The sequence below is a fragment of the Lagenorhynchus albirostris genome, chromosome 13 (assembly GCF_949774975.1).
Source record: "Lagenorhynchus albirostris chromosome 13, mLagAlb1.1, whole genome shotgun sequence".
NCBI lineage: Eukaryota > Metazoa > Chordata > Mammalia > Artiodactyla > Delphinidae > Lagenorhynchus > Lagenorhynchus albirostris.
This window is the reverse complement of record NC_083107.1, coordinates 37,541,740-37,561,987: the sequence shown is the minus strand read 5'-3', so window position 1 is coordinate 37,561,987 and position 20,248 is coordinate 37,541,740. Positions and strand designations below refer to the sequence as shown.

The 20,248-nt window shown below is 41.7% G+C and overlaps 1 protein-coding gene and 1 pseudogene across 1 annotated transcript in view; one reads left to right on the top strand and one right to left on the bottom strand.

Moving 5' to 3' along the window:
* The window catches only part of USP34 (ubiquitin specific peptidase 34), a 231,927-nt gene extending 214,710 nt beyond the window's left edge, over positions 1-17,217 (bottom strand). Inside the window, exon 1 of the mRNA XM_060169925.1 lies at positions 17,064-17,217. Coding sequence (XP_060025908.1) covers positions 17,064-17,106 — 43 coding nt within the window. The 5' untranslated portion in view covers positions 17,107-17,217. The remainder of the gene's footprint in view (positions 1-17,063) is intronic.
* On the top strand, positions 2,934-3,503 carry LOC132531561 (large ribosomal subunit protein eL31-like; annotated as a pseudogene).
* Positions 17,218-20,248: the final 3,031 nt, after the last annotated feature.

Sequence of the window (20,248 nt, the reverse complement as noted above, 5' to 3'; positions counted from 1 at the left end):
TCAATAAAACTGTTATCAAAATAAAGCAAAATAATTAATGATAAAGGTGTGTGAAAATTCAATTTATAAGAAGAAATAAAAATACCTAAGAATAATTATAAAGGAAACGTGCAGAATCTACATAAAGGAAAAACCCCATGAAGTTTCACAAAGATTATATAAATGAGAAAGCACATTATGCTTCCTGAAGTGGCAGAATCAATACTGTAAGATGTCAACTCATGCTCCTATTTAAAAACATTATGCAATTTCAATAAAAATTCCAACAGAATGTGAGGCAAGGGGGGCAACACAACAACAAAAGAATTCTGAAGTTTTATCTCAAGGAATAAATAACTTTTCACTAGCAATGTGGTTTAATATTTTCAGGTACTAAAATATATCATGAAGCAACTAAATTAAAACCAAACAATTAAACAATAAAAAGCTTAAAAATAGACCTCCAGGAATATACTCAAAAATTCTGTATAAGACAGAGGTGGCATATCAAAACAGTGAAAAACTAGATGGACGCTAAGATCAATGAGTAATAGTTTGGAAAAACTAATATTAGATCCACTTCATAACTTACACCAAAATAAATTCCAGATGGATTAAAAATTAAACAATTCATAAAAACTAGAAAAAAGCTTAACTGAGTATCTGATCTCAGAGTGGGAAAAGTTTTTCTAAATAACAGTAGAATACTCATTAAAACTCAGGAACCAGAACTTCCCTGGTGGCACAGTGGGTAAGAATCCGCCTGCTAATGTTGGGAACACGGGTTCAAGCCCTGGTCTGGGAAGATCCCACATGCTGCAGAGAAAACTAAGCCCGTGTGCCACAACTACTGAGCCTGCGCTCTAGAGCCCACGAGCCACAACCACTGAGCCCGCGTACCACAAATACTGAAGCCCATGCGCCTAAAGCCTGTGCTCCACAACAAGAGAAGTCACTACAATGAGGAGCCCGCTCACTGCAAGGAAGAGTAGCCCCCACTCGCCGTAACTAGAGAAAGCCCGCACGCAGCAACGAAGACCCAACGCAGCCATAAATAAATAAATTTAAAATAAATAAATAAAACTCAGAAACCAAATATGTCAATACAGACAATGCAATAATCCTCAATATCTGAACTCTTGCAGGAACCAAGTAGTTTTGTATAGTGACTATATCTGTTTTTCCTCTACTATATGGATTCTTCAAAATATCTAATGCAAATAAACAGGCACTCTCAAATACTACTGTTGGGGTATAAATTAGTATAACCCTTCTAGTAGGCAATTTACCAACAGAAGCCTTAAAAGTTTCTACCTATTGACCCTGGACATGACCCAAATTTCTATGCGCAAGGATATTTTAATTTATTTTTTTCTTCACAGGAAAAACGCTAGTTAAATACGTGTTATATTCAAAAGACTAAAAGTAGGCTGCCATTAAATTCTGTTCTCAGATATACATAAGTAAATGAGAAAATGCTCCTTAAAAAAGCAAACAGTACATATGAAATCAATTTTTTATAAATACCGAAAATTAGCTGGAATAATATATACCAAAGTTTTAACAAAACTCTTTTTACTGAAATAACCATTTCTCCAATTGCAATCATTAAAGAGAAAATTACTCAAAGATCAACTTAAATTCTATCAACTCCATGAAGCCTTCTCCAATCTTAGAAAACTAAACTCCTCCCACTGCACTTCAGCTATATATACTTTAATGGAATTTACCATTTGTCTTTTCATACCATTGTTTTTTGTATATTTCTTACACTGGCACTGTGTTAAGTGCTGATATGCATTATCTTATTTAATCCTCACAAAATCCCTGTATTTAAGTCGTTATTATCCTCATTTTCAAGTAAGTAAGAAGGCACTAAGAGATTAAGGAACATAACCAAAGCCAGAGATCTAATAAATGACAGGAACAAGACTTGAACTCAGGTCTGTAAGATCAATGATCACTCAACTATTATCCTACTGCCTCATCTGTATTGTACTCTGTATTCCTTAAGAATAGATATACATCTAAATGTATCTCTGTATCTACCACAGCATACAGCAAATGCTTACATGTATAAAATATTCAATATATTTGTTATATATTGAAAAAAAGTATTCAAACATAAAGAGTTAAGGTAAGACACACAAAAAATAATCAAGTCAGTAAATAGAATGTTAAGAAATGGTTTTTGGAAAAAGATGCAGACCTACTAGAGAATGCACTTGAGGATACAGGGAGGGGAAGGGTAAGCTGGGACAAAGTGAGAGAGTGGCATGGACATATATACACTACCAAACGTAAAATAGATAGCTAGTTGGAAGCAGCCGCATAGCAGAGGGAGATCAGCTAGGTGCTTTGTGACCACCTAGAGGGGTGGGATGGGGAGGGTGGGAGGGAGGGAGATGCAAGAGGGAAGAGATATGGGCACATGTGTATATGTATAACTGATTCACTTTGTTATAAAGCAGAAACTAACACACCACTGTAAAGCAATTATACTCTAATAAAGATGTTTAAAAAAATGGTTTTTGGGACTTCCGTGGTGGCGCAGTGGTTAAGAATCCGCCTGCCAATGCAGGGGACACGGGTTCGAGCCCTGGTCCAGGAAGATCTCACGTGACATGGAGCAGCTAAGCCCATACGCCACAACTACTGAGCATGCGCTCTAGAGCCTGCACGCCACAACTACTGAGCCCACATGCCACAACTACGGAAGCCCGCGCACCTAAAAGCCCGCGCTCCGCAACAAGGAAGCCACCGCAATGAGAAGCCTGCGCACCGCAACAAAGAGTGGTCCCTGCTCCCCACAACTAGAGAAAGCCCATGAGCAGCAACAAAGACCCAACAGAGCCAAAAATAAATAAATGAATGAATGAATGAATGAAATTTAAACAAGCAAGCAAACAAACAAAAAGAAATGGTTTTCAATTTTCCAAACTGGACCCAGCAGAATGACTCCTGCAAAGAAGGGTGAAGAGAAGAAGGCCATTCAACCATTCTGGTTAGCAACCAGCGAATATACCATCAACATTCACAAGTGCATCCAGAGTCAGCTTCAAGAAGCGTGCCCCTCAAGCACTGAAAGAGATCCAGAAATCTGCCATTTAGAAAACAGGATCTCCAGATGTGCACACTGACACCATGCTCAACAAAACAGTATGAGCCAAAGAATTAGGAATGTCCCATACTGTATCCATGTGTGGTTATCCAGAAAACACAATGAGGATGAAGATTCAATAAACAAACTCTAGGGACTTCCCTGGTAAGACTCCACGCTCCCAATGCAGGGGGCCCAGGTTCGATCCTTGGTCAGGGAACTAGATCCCGCATGCATGCCACAACCAAGAAGTCTGCATGCCACAATTAAGCTCCCGCATGCCGCAACTAAGACCCAGTGCAGCCTAAATAAATAATTTTTTTAAAAAAATACACTTATAAAATAAATAGACAAACTCTATACGTTGGTTATCTAGGTACCTGTCACCACTTTCAAAAACTTAGTTGATGTGGATGAGAACTAACTGTTGACTGTCAAAAAAAGTTACAAAACTGCCAAAAAAAAAAAAAAAAAAAGGTTTTCAGTATACCAGTGTACTAGATATCTGTGTGCTTGCTGTCCAAAAATAATTTCACCTTCTTCATAATCACAACATGCCAAATTTCTTTTGGGGTAACACTTACCATTTTTTAGCTATGAGGTTTGGTGGGATCAGCTTCAGGAATAGGTCATCAGTTTAAGCCAACCAAAATCCATCCTCTTTGAACCCTACTTCAGGAATAAGGCCCATAATAAAAACATGGGCCAATGATCTATGAAGCACCATCTGCTAGCCAGGTTTTGGAAAAAGCAGCTTCCTTGTTCTTGTACAGTAGGTTTCAGAAGAGATTCTCTCTTTTTTGCTCTGAGTAGTATAAACATGTGATTTGCAAACAGTGTAGTATAAAGATGGTGTGCAGTAGCCATTTCTGCTACTCTGAGAAGGGCCAAACTAAGGTCAAAACCAAGGAAGCACAGCAGAGCAAGCCACAGAGAAATGAAGTCTTGATAATGCTATGAATCTGCAGATTAAGAGTAGACCACACTAGGAGAAAAGGAACCCTCCTACACTGTTGGTGGGAATGTAAATTGGTTCAGCCACTATGGAAAACAGTATGGAGGTTCCTCAAAAAACTAAAAATAGGGGCTTCCCTGGTGGCACAGTGGTTAAGAATCCGCCCACCAATGCAGGGGCCACGGGTTCAAGCCTTCATCCAGGAAGATCCCACATGCCGTGAAGCAACTAAGCCCGTGCACCACAACTACTGAGCCTGCGCTCTAGAGCCCACGAGCCACAACTACTGAGCCCACATGCCACAACTATTGAAGCCCACATGCCTAGAGCCCATGCTCCACAACAAGAGAAGCTACCGCAATGAGAAGCCCACACACCACAACGAAGAGCAGCCCCTGCTCGCCACAACTAGAGAAAGCCTGTGCGCAGCAACGAAGACCCAATGCAGCCAAAAATAAATAAATAAAGTAAATAAATTTATTTTTTTAAAAAACTACAACGAGAACTACCATATGATCCAGCAATCCCACTCCTGGGCATTTATCCGGACAAAACTAATTCAAACAGATACACACACCCTTACGTTCACAGCAGCACTATTCACAATAGCCAAGATATGGGACAATGTAAATGTCCATCACCAGACAAATAGATAAAGGAAATGTGGTACGCATATACAATGGAATACATCTCAGCCGTAAAAAAGAATGAAATAATGCCATTTGCAGCAACATGGATGGACCCAGGGCTCATCATACTTAGCTAAGCAAGTCAGAAAGAAAAAGACAAATACCATATGATATCACTTATATGTGGAATCTAAAATATGACACAAATAAACCTACCTACAGAACAGAAACAGACTCACAGTCAGAGAGAACATACTTGTGGTTACCAAGGTGGGGGGGGGTGGGGGAGGGATGGATCAGGAGTTCGGGGTTAGTAGATGCAAACTATTATATACAGAATGGATAAACAGCAAGGTCCTACTGTATACCACAAGGAAACTATATTCAATATCCTGTGACAAATCATAATGGGAAAAGAATATAAAAAATAACGTATATACATGTATAACTGAATCACTTCACTGTACAGCAGAAATTAGCACAACACTGTAAATCAACTATACTTCAATTAAAAGACAAAATCAAACAAACAAAAAAAGAGTAGACCATACCAGAACATAGCACACACCTGCACTGCTCAGTTACAACTTTTTTTTTTTTAATTTATTTTTTTTAAACATCTTTATTGGAGTATAATTGCTTTACAATGGTATGTTAGTTTCAGCTTCACAACAAAATGAATCAGTTATATATATACATATGTTCCCATATCTCTTCCCACTTGCGTCTCCCTCCCTCCCACCCTCCCTATCCCACCCCTCCAGGCGGTCACAAAGCACCGAGCTGATCTCCCTGTGCTATGCGGCTGCTTCCCACTAGCTATCTACTCCTTTTTCAGGACTTCCCTGGTGGCATGGTGGTTAAGAATCCGCCTGCCAAGGCAGGGGACACAGGTCGAGCCCTGGTCCAGGAAGACCCCACATGCCGCGGAGCAACTAAGCCCGTGCGTCACAACTACTGAGCCTGCGCTCTAGAGCCCGCGAGCCACAACTACTGAGGCCGTGCACCACAAGTACTGAAGCCCGCGTGCCTAGACCCCATGCTCCGCAACAAGAGAAGCCACTGCAATGAGAAGCCCGTGCACCGCAACAAAGAGTAGCCCCCGCTCGCCACAACTAGAGAAAGCCTGCGCGCAGCAACTAAGACCCAACACAGCCAAAAATGAACAAATAATAAATTTTTTTTAAATTAAAAATAAAATAAAAAACTCCTTTTCCTTTCTGCCAAATGGGGTGTTCTTTCTGGTTCTTGCAACAGAGTCCTGACTTGGGTTCAAAAACTAATTCCCAATCTTAGATTTTTAATCCATAAGGGTTAATCTCAAGGGACATTCAGGGAAAAAAACAAAACACAACTTAACAAAATGAGGGGTTTTTTTTTAAAATCAATGAAGCACCTTTTTATGAAGGGGGGTGCTGAGCAAGACATCACAAAAGCAAGGATTGACAGTACTTGAAATGTCCCCAAAATTTGAGAAAACAGGAAAAACTACCACATCCAGCCTACCCTCATCTTCCATTAACCACCTCCAGTGATCTTAAGATTTTTCAGATATTTTAGCAGATACATATTGATCCTAGTATGTGTAGACACTGCGAAACTCAGTTAATGTAAGCTAGTCACAATCACAAAACTTGTAACCCTGTATAATAAAAAGACATTAAAGGGAATTCTCTGGTGGTCCAGTGGTTAGGACTCTGCGTGTTCACTGCTGAGGGTGAGGGTTCAATCCCTGATCAGGGAGCTAAGATCCCACAAGCCACGTGGTGCAGCCAAAAAAAATAAAAACTAAAAAGACATTAAATAAGTAAATAAAAATAAATACATAATTCTAAACTGTGGTAAGTGGGGACTTCCCTGGTGGCACAGTGGTTAAGACTCCACACTCCCAATGTAGGGGGCTCGGGTTCGATCCCTGGTCAGGGAACTAGATCCCACATGCATGCCACAACTAAGGAGCCAGCACAACCAAATAAATAAAATAAATAAAAAATAAAAATAGTTTAAACTGTTGTAAGTGCTATGAAGGATAAGAACCTGAACTACTTTAGACTGGATGCTCAATAAAGGCCTCTCTGAAAAACTAAAGGCATAGAAAGGTGATTAAGTTCCAGGGAAAAATAAAGGCTCAATGGCAGTAAAGAACATCACTGAAAGAAAACAAAGCAAGCAAGGGGATGAGGTTAGCAGTGCCTATGTCATGCGTCATGCAGAGTCGCACAAATCTGGTAAGCTAGTCCACTCCCCTCATTCCCAGTAACTATTCCAACCAGTTAAAGGCCCAGTTCATCTTCCACTTTCCTTGAAACCTTGCCTAATCCACTTTAGCCAGAATTAATCTCTCTATAGTCCCTTTGTTTTTCATGAGTTTCCCAACTCCCAAAGTCAAGTTCCTCTTTAAAAAAATAAAAACAGAACAGCATGGTTAGAGAAAAGTATACTGAGTAGGAATAAGAACTAAATTCTAGTCCAAGCTCTGCTACTTACTAGCTATGTAACCTTGGCCAAATCATTCTATTTCTCATGATTTTTATGAGGTGCCATGAAGATATGTGAAACTGCACAGTATTCAAATAGCTTCAGAAGCTGTCTGTCTCTGTGTTGTATATAATTCAACACAGTATTTCAACTGCATAAGCACTGCACTACTACCTACAATACTTGAAAACAGTTTCATATTGTCCTGGCTTTTTCAGCACCAACATTGTTAATGGTTTTCAAACTTATTTATAAAGCACCTACACCCTTTGCTCCCCTGCCAAAAAAATCTTACATGGAGCCCCAATTTACAAAACAGATCAAAATGAGCTTTTCATCTTGAAACAGATTCCAAAGTCACCCTTACTGCCCTGAAACAGGGACAATGCCACTCCAAGGAATAGTTTCAAAACTGAGGCTCATTACTATAAATCTTGAAGAAGAAAGAATTAAGGACAAGATTCTGTGGCTTGCCATCAGTGAAATCCCTCAAAGTTGACCAAAAAAAACCCTCATTTCTTTCACAGGGATAGCTTCAGATTCTGTCAAGTGCCTTCATGTAATCAAAATATGTCATATCTATAGTGATAGTTCCAGGTTTTACCATATTTACTTCTATATCAAAATAAAATGAGATTGGTTTAACATAAGTTACTAGTGCCACATCAATTTTTTACTATCCTTTCACTCTTTAGTAAGTGCTTGATTATTTAATAGTGGCAAGTTTCTCTTATAGCTTCCAAAATAATACCTGCCAATATCTGCTTTTCTAGAAATTTAATAAGCTAAAGCTTCATAATCACACACAACCATAGCTCTATCCCCTTCGCTGAAAAGAATCTGCCATTCCTGAAGATTTTTAACTCTTAACACTACTGATAAAGCTCTCATTATTCCTTACCAATCTAGAGGTTAGAGTCTCTCTTAATGTATGATTTATCCTGAGGGTTTGCGGATTCCTCTTAGAAGGGAAAATGGAAAAATTATTAGAGTAAAACAACATTCTCCTGATCACCACCCTCTAATATACCCACCCAAGCAGTGGGTCCACTATCCCCTTATCTTACTTTGAACACAACTTCAAAAGCTCTATTGTCTTAAGCATTTTCATGTCTCAATTTATTCTGAGTTAGTGCTCTTACTACTGCTCTTATACTTCTACATTCATCATTGGTTACTGAGCCTTTCTCAATAATCAGAATAAAGTTCATGAGTCTGGTAGCAAAGTTACCCAGAATAAAAAGTCCCTTCCAAATTTGTCTTATGGTGGTTTAGAACCAATACATTGCTAAAACAGCCCCACAGACCTCAGAGTCAAAATAAACACTTTAAGATTATGAAGGCTTTACACTCATGCTCTAATGTTGGAAGGACAATTTTTAAAAAGTTTTATCATATTGCCAGATTTCCTTCCAGATATGCTGCATGAACTACTCAGCAATGTGATTTCAGAGGCTATATTCAAGGTGATAATCAGACAATTACAAAGTCATTAACAACCCAAATGCCCATCATTAGAGGACTGATTAAGTTACAGTATGACCAAGTAATGGAATACTACACTAAAGCCATTAAAAATGATAATGTAAGTGCATATTAAAATGGAAAGGTAGCTACATCTTATTAGTAAAAATAATATAAGGACTTCCCTGGTGGCGCAGTGGTTAAGAATCCGTCTGCCAATGCAGGGGACACAGGTTCGGGCCCTGGTCCGGGAAGATCCCACATGACATGGAGCAACTAATAAGCCCATGCACCCCAACTACTAAGGCTGCACTCCAGAGCAAGCCACAACTACTGAAGCCTGCACACCTAGAGCCCGTGCTCCACAACAAGAGAAGCCGCCGCAATGAGAAGCCCGCGCACCGCAACGAAGAGTGGCCCCTGCTCGCCACAACTAGAGAAAACCCGTGGGCAGCAGCGAAGACACAACTCAGCCATAAATAAATAAATAAATTTATTTTAAAAAATAATAATATAGAGTAACATGTAATCAGTTTATTTACACGAAATAGTGTATCTGAGGAAAGAGAGAAAAGAATGACTTAAGAGATGTTTACCAAAACATGAACGATTTCTTTGGTAAACAGTTTCGGTTATCCTAATTTTCTTTATTATTTTCTGCACTATTTGATTTTTTTCTAAAAAAGCAGGTATCCTTTTTAGAATGAAAAACAACAAGGCTACCTTTATTCTCTTCAAAAAAACTAAACACACTGGTAGAGAGATGAGTACGCAAACAACAGAGGTTCTTAAGCTTTTTCCTGCCACCAAACACCACAGATGACACCTGCTCAACATGTTCGAAGAAAGTAAGCCAGATTACAATGAAGCACTCACAGCTGAAGATTACACCTAATTTCCAATACAGGAGAGCTCATCATGGGGCAATACTTGAATCAAAACTCTTCTGGTTGCACATTAACTCAAATAGTATGTACAAGGGAGACAGCTAAATAGGAGCACTAGCTTCAGTATTAGAAAGCCACCAAGGGGCTGGGCTTCCCTGGTGGCGCAGTGTTTGAGAGTCCGCCTGTCGATGCAAGGGACACGGGTTCGTGCCCCGGTCCGGGAAGATCCCACATGCCACGGAGCAGCTGGGCCCGTGAGCCATGGCCGCTGAGCCTGCGCGTCCGGAGCCTGTGCTCCGCAACGGGAGAGGCCACAACACTGAGAGGCCCGCGTACCGCAAAAAAAAAAAAAACAAAAAGAAGAAAGCCACCAGGGGAACTTCCCTGGTGGCAGAGTGGATAAGACTCCACACTCCCAATGTAGGGGGCCCGGGTGTGACCCCTGGTCAGGGAACTAGATCCCACATGCATGCCACAATTAAATGAGCCCTGGAGCCACAACTAAGGAGCCTGCCACAACTAAGACCTGGTGCAGAGAAATAAATAAAAAAGAAAGCCAAGAGGGTATTAACTTCTGTCTCTTTATAAAGCTTCAATATCAACTATTTCCAAAAATTTGCCCCAATTCTCTTCTGCAAATAGTCTCCACCACCAGGGAAGCCTTACCTGGCTCTTTAGTTCAAACATTCTGACAGGAAAAAATCTGATTGATGGACAACAGTCCCACCAATCCACCAGGTCAGAAGTCTATTTGGAATCCAATCAGCGATGGTTAGGGAGAAAGGTCTTTCAGGGGATGTAAACTAGAAGGTCCCTAGAAGAGGTTATAGCCAGGGCAGGAAGAGAAACCTGTCCCTTCCATAGTTAAAATTAAAAACAGTGCAAGAGAATGGGCTTCCCTGGTGGCGCAGTGGTTAAGAATCCACCTGCCAATGCAGGGGACACAGGTTCGAGCCCTGGTCCAGGAAGATCCCACATGCCATAGAGCAACTAAGCCCGTGTGCCACAACTACTGAACCTGTGCTCTAGAGCCCGCGAGCCACAACTACTGCAGCTCGTGTGCCTAGAGCCCGTGCTCCGCAACAGAAGCCACCACAATGAGAAGCCAGCACACCGCAACGAAGAGTAGCCCCTGCTCACCACAACTAGAGAAAGTCCATGCACAGCAACGAAGACCCAACACAGCCAAAAATAAATAAAATAAATAAATAAATTTATTTTAAAAAGGTGCAAGAGGAGGCAATGTGTATCCTACATCAGTTCTCAATTAACTGAGTAACCTACATTTGGAGACTTTTTAATTTCTATGGAATTTGAGAGAAAAATAACATTAACAGGTGTTAATCACATTAAAAGGTTAAAAGTCCAATTATTTTCCTGGTATATAAAATCTTAAATGAAAGTAATTTAGTGGGCTTCCCTGGTGGCACAGTGCTTAAGAACCCACCCGCCAATGCAGGGGACACGGGTTCAAGCCCTGGTCCGGGAAGATCCCACATGCCGTGGAGCAACTAAGCCCGTGCACCACAACTACTGAGCCTGTGCTCTAGAGCCCACAAGCCACAACTACTGAGCCCACGTGCCACAACTACTGAAGCCCGCAGGCCTAGAGCCTGTGCTCCACAACAAGAGAAGCCACTCAATGAGAAGCCCGCACACCACAATGAAGACCTAATACAGCCACAAATAAATACATAAATAAAAGTTATTTAGTGAAATTTCATCCCACAGACTCAAATCTCACCACCTATATAGAAAAATTTTTGCCTTTTTGCATTACCTATTAATTTAGAACATATTGGACTTCCCTGGTGATGCAGTGGTTAAGAATCCACCTGCCAATGCAGGGGAAACGGATTCGAGCCCTGATCCGGGAAGATCCCACATGCCACAGAGCAACTAAGCCCATGTACCATGACTACTTAAGCCTGTGCTCTAGAGCCCATGAGCCGCAACTAATGAGCCCACATGCCACAACTACTGAAGGTCGGGCGCCTAGAGCCCGTGCTCCGCAACAAGAGAAGCCACCGCAATGAGAAGCCTGCGCAGCACAACGAAGAGCCACCCCCGGCTCGCCGCAACTAGAGAAAGCCCACGTGCAGCAACAAAGACCCAACACAGCCATAAATAAATAAATAAATTTATTAAAAAAAAAATTAGAACACAGTTGGTTAGGGTGGATACTTATTATAAGTACATACCTACTGATTTATGAATAAGCAATATATGTAATATAATCTGCACTTTCAGCATAATTTATCCACAAACTCTCATATCTAAATCACTACTGACAATAGGCCCAAGAACACTGAGCCTAGGTACTCACATTCTTCTACAAAAACTTTTCATTAACTAAAATATTCACTAGGCACCTACTCTCTACAAGGCACTATATTAGTACTGGGAAAAGAAGAAACAAAATATGACCCCTGACTTTAAGGAATTCAGCATCCAGAAAGGGAGGCTGTTGTCTATTAAAAAAAAGGGGGGGCAGGGGCATGGCCTGTAACTTAAGTACATATTCTTTTTTTTAAAATTTATTTATTTATTTATTTATGTTCAGCTGCCTTGGGTCTTCATTGCTGCGCGCGGGCTTTATTTAGTTGCGGTGCGCAGGCTTCTAACTGCGGTGGCTTCTCTTGTTGCAGAGCACAGGCTCTAGGTGCACAGGCTTCAGTAATTGTGGCTCGCGGGCTCTAGAGCGCTGGCTCAGTAGTTGTGGCACATGGGCTTAGTTGCTCCGCAGCATGTGGGATATTCCCAGACCAGGGCTCAAACCCGTGTCCCCTGCATTAGCAGGCAGATTCTTAACCACTGCGCCAGCAGGGAAGCCCCATTATTAAACATATAAGAAACATTAACACGTTTCATGAATATAGTGCTAAACCTAGCTATCAATAGCTATCACTGACAATGCAGTCTGCTATTAAAAATCTACACACTGTAGTGCTTTATGGTTTATAAATTACTTTATAAAGATATGAGTTGAAATTGTATTATGATCTTTGAAAAATAGTACTTCAAATAGTAACTGTTTTAAGAGTATATATTCTTAGCAAGATTAATTTACCAAATTAAAAATTTTGGTAATTTGGTATTTTGTATTGTAGTAAAATCAAATTTCCAATTTTCAGAATCAGTTCAAATTTCAGAATGAAATGTCTACCAAAAAATGTTTGTTACTAATGATTTTTCATGCCTATATACTTATATTTTTAAAAACCCCAGAAATGTTTAGTTTACTAAAGAGCTCACTGCTAACAACATTTAGATATATTAAGACATTCCCATTCAGCTACATTTACCACCACTTTTATTATTTTTTTTTTCTTTCAGAAGAAGGAAGAATTTACTACTTGTAGCAAGTAAGGTGAACACCAGGGATCTCTCCCAAAGCAATGTCTCTACCACCACTTTTAAATTCTTTCTACAATTACCACAAAATTATGCCCGAATTTGTGAAAACACATAAAAATTTAGTAATTTTTTACTTTGCCATTCAGTGTATTCATAATGTCTTCCATTTGAATAGATCATCGTAAAGTTTATACAGTACAGCATAATGGTTAAACAGCATGGTCTTCTAGAAGACGTGAGATAAGTCCCGTGCAAATTCTGACTCCACCAAATAAAGTCATGTGACTCTAAGCAACTTATGTAAACTCTAAGCCTTGGTTCTCTTATCTAAAAAGGGTGATAAAGTACCTACCTCAAAGAATGGAAAAAGTTCCCAACACAAATGGCTCAATAAAGTATACTTTAAAAATAAAAATGCAAATACTGATGGAGTACCTTGAGTTCTAGCTTAGATCTGACTACTAACTAAGCAGGTGACAGGTGATTTTTAGCAAACCACTTAGCCTGAGGTTCAATGTTTTCACAGTTAAAATTGAGATACTAGGGAATTTCCTGGTGGCCCAGTGGTTAGGACCCTGCGCTTTCACTGCGGTGGGCCCAGGTTCAATTCCTGGTGGGGGAACTAAGATCCCGCAAGCTGCACAGCAAGGCCAAAAAAAAAAGAGAGAGATACTAATACTTGCTCCTGCCTATCACAAAGGATAGTTAGGAACGACAAATGAATTGCCCATTTAAAACATTTCGTAAAGGGTTAATTCACTAAACACACAGAGTAAAATTCACAACATACAAATGGTTTAAAAGATGGATGTACATTTAAAGCCATTTTCACTCTGCTCTCCAGAAATTTACCTCAAGGCAAACAGTGACCTCAATTTACTAGTTGAGCTAGCAACGCTGATAGCCCAGAGCATAATTTCAGGCCTCCAGCTTCTCAACATCCAGAAATGCTTTTAGCTTTAGTAAACTAGCTCACAAAGATAGCTATTAAAGTAGCAAATATACAAAGTCAAGAGAACAAGCAAAGGGATATAAACTTATTTCCTAAACTGAATGCAACCCCACAAACTGATAGGTGCAAAGTTCACTCAATACATTCCACATTTTAAAACATCTTCCCAAAAAAAAAAAAAAAAAATCTTCCTTATTAAAAACAAAGCATTGAAAAAAATATGAAAACCCAAATATGTTAGTACTGTTGAAACTGGTTATTCTAACACTAAAGCCAAATGCTATTTTCAAATGTAATTTCAAGTTTTAAGATACCCCTCAAGACTACTAAAAAAGGGTATAAGGAGGTCCTTATCACCAAGTCCTTAGCCTGGTTCCATGGACACGCTTCAATGGGCCCTTAACCTACAGGCAAAACTGTACTGTGTCTGAATACCTGTATACGGTTCTATGCTGAGAGCTTCACATTCTCAGCAGGACTAGAGGTATAACTGGTAATATTAATATTCTCATCAAAAACTGATGACAAAGAAAGCTATTTACTATCTTCTGTCATCAATTTTTAGTTTAACTACATTACATTCTGCCAGATTTAAAAATAAACGTTTCATAGGAAGTCCTTAACCTTATCAAAACTCTGAGCATATCAGATATAAAGCTATACTATCCACATCATGTCTACCTTTTCATTTAAAACACAAAATTTTTAGATTATATACTTACTGGTGTGTCAAGGAAGACTTCTTTAGGTTTGATCAGTGTTTGTAAATTTGACAAGAAATAAGTTTTTGGTATTTTAATTCTGTCCAACACACCACCTAAAGATATACTAATTTTACGGACTTCCCTGGCAGTCCAGTGGTTAAGACTCTGTGCTTCCAATGCAGGGGGCTCGGGTTCAATCCCTGGTCAGGGAACTAAGATCCCACATGCCATACGGTATGGCCTAAATAAATAAATAAAGTTTCTTATAAAAAAACAAATATATATATATACTAATTTTATTTCTTCTCTTCTTTAATTGTTATGGGGAGTTATATTGAAAGATGAATTCTGAGCACATTATTTTGGGACTTTAACTCTGAATTTCTAATCAAGGATGAAATGATGCTCATCTTTACACAACCTATGGGGGAAAAAAGGACAGACTTAATATATAATTATTGTGAGATTATAAGAAAGATTTATAACCTACTTTAATTCAATAAGTTTTATCAAGTTCCAGCCATTACGCTCCAACCCAGTCATGGATAAGTGTTACCATAATGAGATACAGTAATACCCTCTGCTCTCTGGGAACTTGAGCATCTTATGTTTGAGATACAGGAACTACACAAAGGGAAAATGAAAACAACTGTAAAAGAACTGGGGGTGGGGGCAGTGGAGAAGCAACTAGTCATAGCTTGGTATAGCCTACAAATAAAATTACTGAAGTAATTTCTTTTTAAGGAAGCTTCATTGTCAGATTAGAGTTTAAAGGGCAAATTTTTAAACTGAGCTTTATAGGAAATATTAAGAAACAAAGTATTTTTCATACACAAACAGAAAATCCTTATCTGTTCATTAAAACGGGTTTCTTAAGGGTCTGCATGGCCAGATTTTGTGAACCTGGTTCAATTAACCATATTTAATTAAAGGTAACAAAAGCTAAATTGCTAACTCCATAAATCGATTGCATTTTTGAGTGCTTCTAGACAAAGTTCTAGGGGTTTCCCAAATAACCCTCAATAGAACCCTTCATTATGTCTCTTTTCAAAAGGTAATAAGGATTAGCAAACTTCAGTTTCTTTAGATACTATGTTTAAAATTAATTGTTACAGTTAGGTTTAAAATAATTTTTAAACACCAACGAAACTATTAAAAGCAGTTTTCTCCTAATATATAAGATAGCAAAGCTATTCATTTTCCAGTTTCACAAAAACCAAGCCATAATCACACAACTGACATTTGAGACATTTAAAATAGAGTTCACTGAAATAAGTACTAAGGAATTAAGTTTATCATTTCATAAACCACCTACACCAAAAATAAAAGTACCTCAAAATAAATACAAATAACCTTAAAATTCTAGGAAAATTTGGAATGACACAAATACTGTATAGTTTGAATTTGTGCAAAAGCCTGCTTCCACCTGTCAGGAAGTAAATAGAGTTGAAAGTAAACTAGAACCCTTCCACTTTTATTATTGCCTTTGGTCAATAAAGTAAAATTCAAACACAAACAAGACTATACACTTTATAATCAATTGTTTTTAAGAATGGTATTAGAAAATAGACAATTTGGAAGTCTTTCGAAATACCACACACAAAACACAAATCCAAAACCCACAAAAGGTGTTCGTAAGTGAGTATTTTCTCAACAATCAACTTTTTGTAAATTAATCTTTTATGTAATTCACCTCGTCCAACTAGGCCTTTGGGCCCAGAAATAGTCTGCAATACGTCTTGTTTCTTTAAGCTAAAATACCGTCTTACAAGGGTCTGGAGTAAAATAAATGAAAGGAATCTAACTAGAACAGAGCAGTGCACGCTCTGTAATAAAAGCATACGGAATAAGGCCTTTCATTCCAGGAGACAGGCCATGACTATCCCGGGATGGTACCTGTAGTACAGTACTCTCCTTAAGAGAATTTACCATTAAAACGACGAATGGTACACTAAGAAGAAACATCATTAATTTTTTTAATAGGTATAAAGGTTCCAGTCATCACTATCAGCTCATTTTCAGCTATTTAAGGTCAGAGAGAAAGGTTTAATGCAACCCACACATCCCCAAGAGACGGGAAAACCACCAACCACCTCGCAGGGAGTTTAATGAAAATTAGCAGGTAAGAGGCCTAGGCAGCACGCTGAAAATCAAAGAGGGCGGCCGGAGGGTCGAAGGGTTCGGACTACAGAGGAGAGCCTCGTCCTCGGACCCCACCTCCCCTCACCTTCCCGGCAGGGCGAAGGAGGCGAAAGCTCATTAGTGCCTACGTTAATTGACACCTGTAATGAGAAAACTTTCCGAGAGCGGAGACCGCTCAGGCCCGGCCTGGCCGGAGCTCCGCGACGGCCCCCTCTCGGGCGCCCAGGTAACCGGGCCGGACTGGGCCCGAGGCGCCGCAGCGGCCGCGCCACCGCGCACCTTCCCGGAGCGCTAGGCCCGCAAGCCGCCCGGCTCGGCCGTCGCCTCCCGCAGGCCACGGCAGCTCGGGGAAGCCGGAGAGCGGCGCGGGGACCCCAAACTGTGCACCCCGACAGGCCGCCGCCGCGGCTACTTACTTTCATTTAACACCTCCACCAGGTCTGCGCAGTTCTCGCACATCGTTCGGCCGCCGCCCCCCCCCTCCCCCGCTTCGGATCGCACTGACTGATCCCGACCGGCGGGGGGGAGGGGAGAGAGGCGGAGGAGGGGGCCGGCCGGCCGGGCGGGGAGGCGACTAGGGCGGGCGGCGGCGGGGACGGGGCGGGGAGCAGGAGAATGGGGGAGGGGGCCGGCGGTCCCCGGAGCGGGCGGGGGAGAGGAGGGGGGCGAGGGGAGGTGCGCAGGCCGGAGGGCCACTGAGGCGCCGGCGGCTGGGAAGGGGGGGGAAGGACGGGGGGAGGGGAGAGGGAGGGAGGGGGCGGGTGGGGAGAGAAGCAGCAGAGTCACTTCACCGACCAGACGCCGCGGCCACCGCCGACGCCGCCGCCATTTTAATAGAGCGTTCGGGCTGCGCTCGGCTCTTTCCGTCCGGGCGAAGGAGCCGACGAGAAGCGCCTCGCGCTCTCATTCCTCCGCCTCCCTCCCTCTCTTCGCCTCCCGCCCTCCCACCTCCCCCTCCGCACACACGCCGCACGCCCCACACCCCGCCGCGGCCAGCTCGCCGCCCTCCCTTTCCTCTTCCGTCGAGTCTCCCCGCCCTCGGTCCACCCCCTCCGCGCGCTCGCCCACCCCGCCCAGCCCGGATCTCTGTCAGCGGCCGGAAGGGAAGCGCGAAGCCAGCGCGGCCGCGGGGGGAGGCTGGGTGACTCGAAGAAGATGGCGGAGCAAAGAGCTGGTCGCGGTTGCGCGGCGTCGCCCACCGCGGCTACTCCGCGAGTCCGGAGGACCAGCGAGCGCCGGGTCGCGAGCGCCGCCCTTTCCCCCGCCCCTGCGCTTCGCCATTTTAACTCTGGGTCCCCGAGGGGGACTTGGTAGTAATTTGTCCCGTCCCCTTCCCCCCTCTCAGGCCTTTGGGGTGCGGGAGGCTCGAGTTCAGGGGAGCTGGCCGGTGCGACGCCGCAGCCCAGGTGGGGGCTCGCGGCGCTCTCCCCGCGGGGTTTTGTGAGAATGGAACAGCCTGGGGCCGGCTTAACCTGCAGGCGTGTTTTCCGCCAGCCTCTAGTGTGTATGGCTCATCCGTCCTCAAGCAGCAAGACACCTTGATGTGACTAGAAATGGCGGAGTGAAGAGTGTTCTCACCGCATCTCCTCCTTTTTACGCAAGACGGCCCCCTTCGAAGTGCCCTTAAGAGTCTTCACCTGAAATAGCGTAGTATGCTTCCCCGCGAAGAGCAAATTATACGGGAATTTAGACGGGGAGCGGAGAATGAAGAACAGGTGGAGGAAAGGGGACACTCAGCTGAAGTTTGATGTCGTGCTAACAGCTAGCTAGCTTGGGGAGAATTTTCCTCAAGTGCATTGAACCCTTCCTCACTGATTTCTATATCCACTACGTCTATTTAGAGATATGACTGAAAAGTCCAAAAGTAGTGTACACGGTATCTAAGATCTGTAGCCAGAGCAGCTATGGAGGCCTTGTAGGAATTCTTATACAGGTTTTGTCGAGGTTAGGTCACACCATCCCTCCACTCCAGGACCACCTTCCGGGTATTCTTTGCCTTCCTGCCACTTGAATTTGATGCTATAAAGTGTCTGCTAAACCTGTTTTAAGGTGTTCCATGCAAGCAGGTGATTCTTAGGAGCTGTAGCTGTTGTGCCATCATCTTCTCTTCTATCCATCTCTCCCACAAAACTTGGGTTTCTGCGGACTTTGTATCCTGTAGCAGCCATTGTCCATCTAGCGTCATTCCCACCCACCCCTCTTCCCGCAGGGAAACTTGCCAAACCCGAGTTTGTTTTTCAGGTGGACCTGAGACTGGGGAAACTTGGTCTCCGAAAGGAAAGCCCCAAGGACTATTTGTGTTTGGTCTAAAACATCATGTTATGAACTCTGCTCAATACTCTGTAATAACCTATACAGGAAAAGAATTTTAAAAAGAATAGATACATATATGTGTATAATTGAATCACTCTGCTGTACACCTGAAACTAACATTGTTAATCAATTATACTCCAGTATAAAATAAAATTTTTTTAATATATGTTATGGTTTCTCTAGGGTTGGCTATACTGTTTGAGTTCTTGCCAATGAAATGTAAGCAGAAATCTGCTGAGTGGGTCTTTTTATTCCTAATAAAAAAGGACAAATTCAGCAGACACGCCCCTTAATCCTTTCTTCTTTCTGCCCAAAACAGGTGTTGATACTCAAAGTAATACAGCATCCAGTTTGTGATTTTTTTTTTTTTAACGATGAAACCACAGCAGGGTAAAAGCCAACCATAAAGCTGATAATAATGTGTAGGACCCTGATGCATCCTTGAGCAGCTCTCCACCCCTAGACTGTTTATACAAGAAAAATCCCTTTTTCCTTAAGCCACTCTTAGATTTCCATTGCTTGTAGCCAAACACATTTCTAACCGATACAGACATTCTTTTAATAAGTATTTGTAAGTATATGTCAACTATGTTTTTAAGACCAGAAAGAACCCATAACAGTTCTTGAAAATGAGGACTACCATAAATGTGGAGTACTAGGAGGTAGGGAAGAAACACTGACCTTTAAAGAAATATTTTAACAAGCGCTTGCCTCCTAATTTTTTTTACTTTAAAAAATTACATGAAATGGTGCTTAGTTTAAAATGCTTTGAGAATCTAGAGAATTATTGTCATAAATGATCACGGCTCTTCAGTCATCGCTTGAGGGCTCAACTAACTTTTTCTGTGATGAGCCAGATAGTAAATATTTTAGGCGTTGCAGTCCAAGTCCCTCATTACAACTACTCAACTCTGTTAGCACAAAAGCAGCCATAGATGATACATAACGGAATAAGTATGGATGTGTTCCAATAAATTTTTTAATATATAGACATTGAAATAAGATTCATATTTTCATGTGTTACAAAATCTTTTTTTTTTTTTTTTGGCTGTATTGTGTCTTCGTTGCTGTGCGCAGGCTTTCTCTAGTTGCAGCAAGTGGGGGCTACTCTTCGTTGGGGTGTGTGGGCTTCTCACTGCGGTGGCTTCTCTTTGTTGTAGAGCATGGGCTCTAGGTGCAAGGGCTTAGTTGCTCCGCGGCATGTGGGATCTTCCCAGACCAGGATTCGAACCCGTATTCCCTGTAGTACTCCCAAAATACTATTTTTCTTTTTCTTTTTTCCAAACAA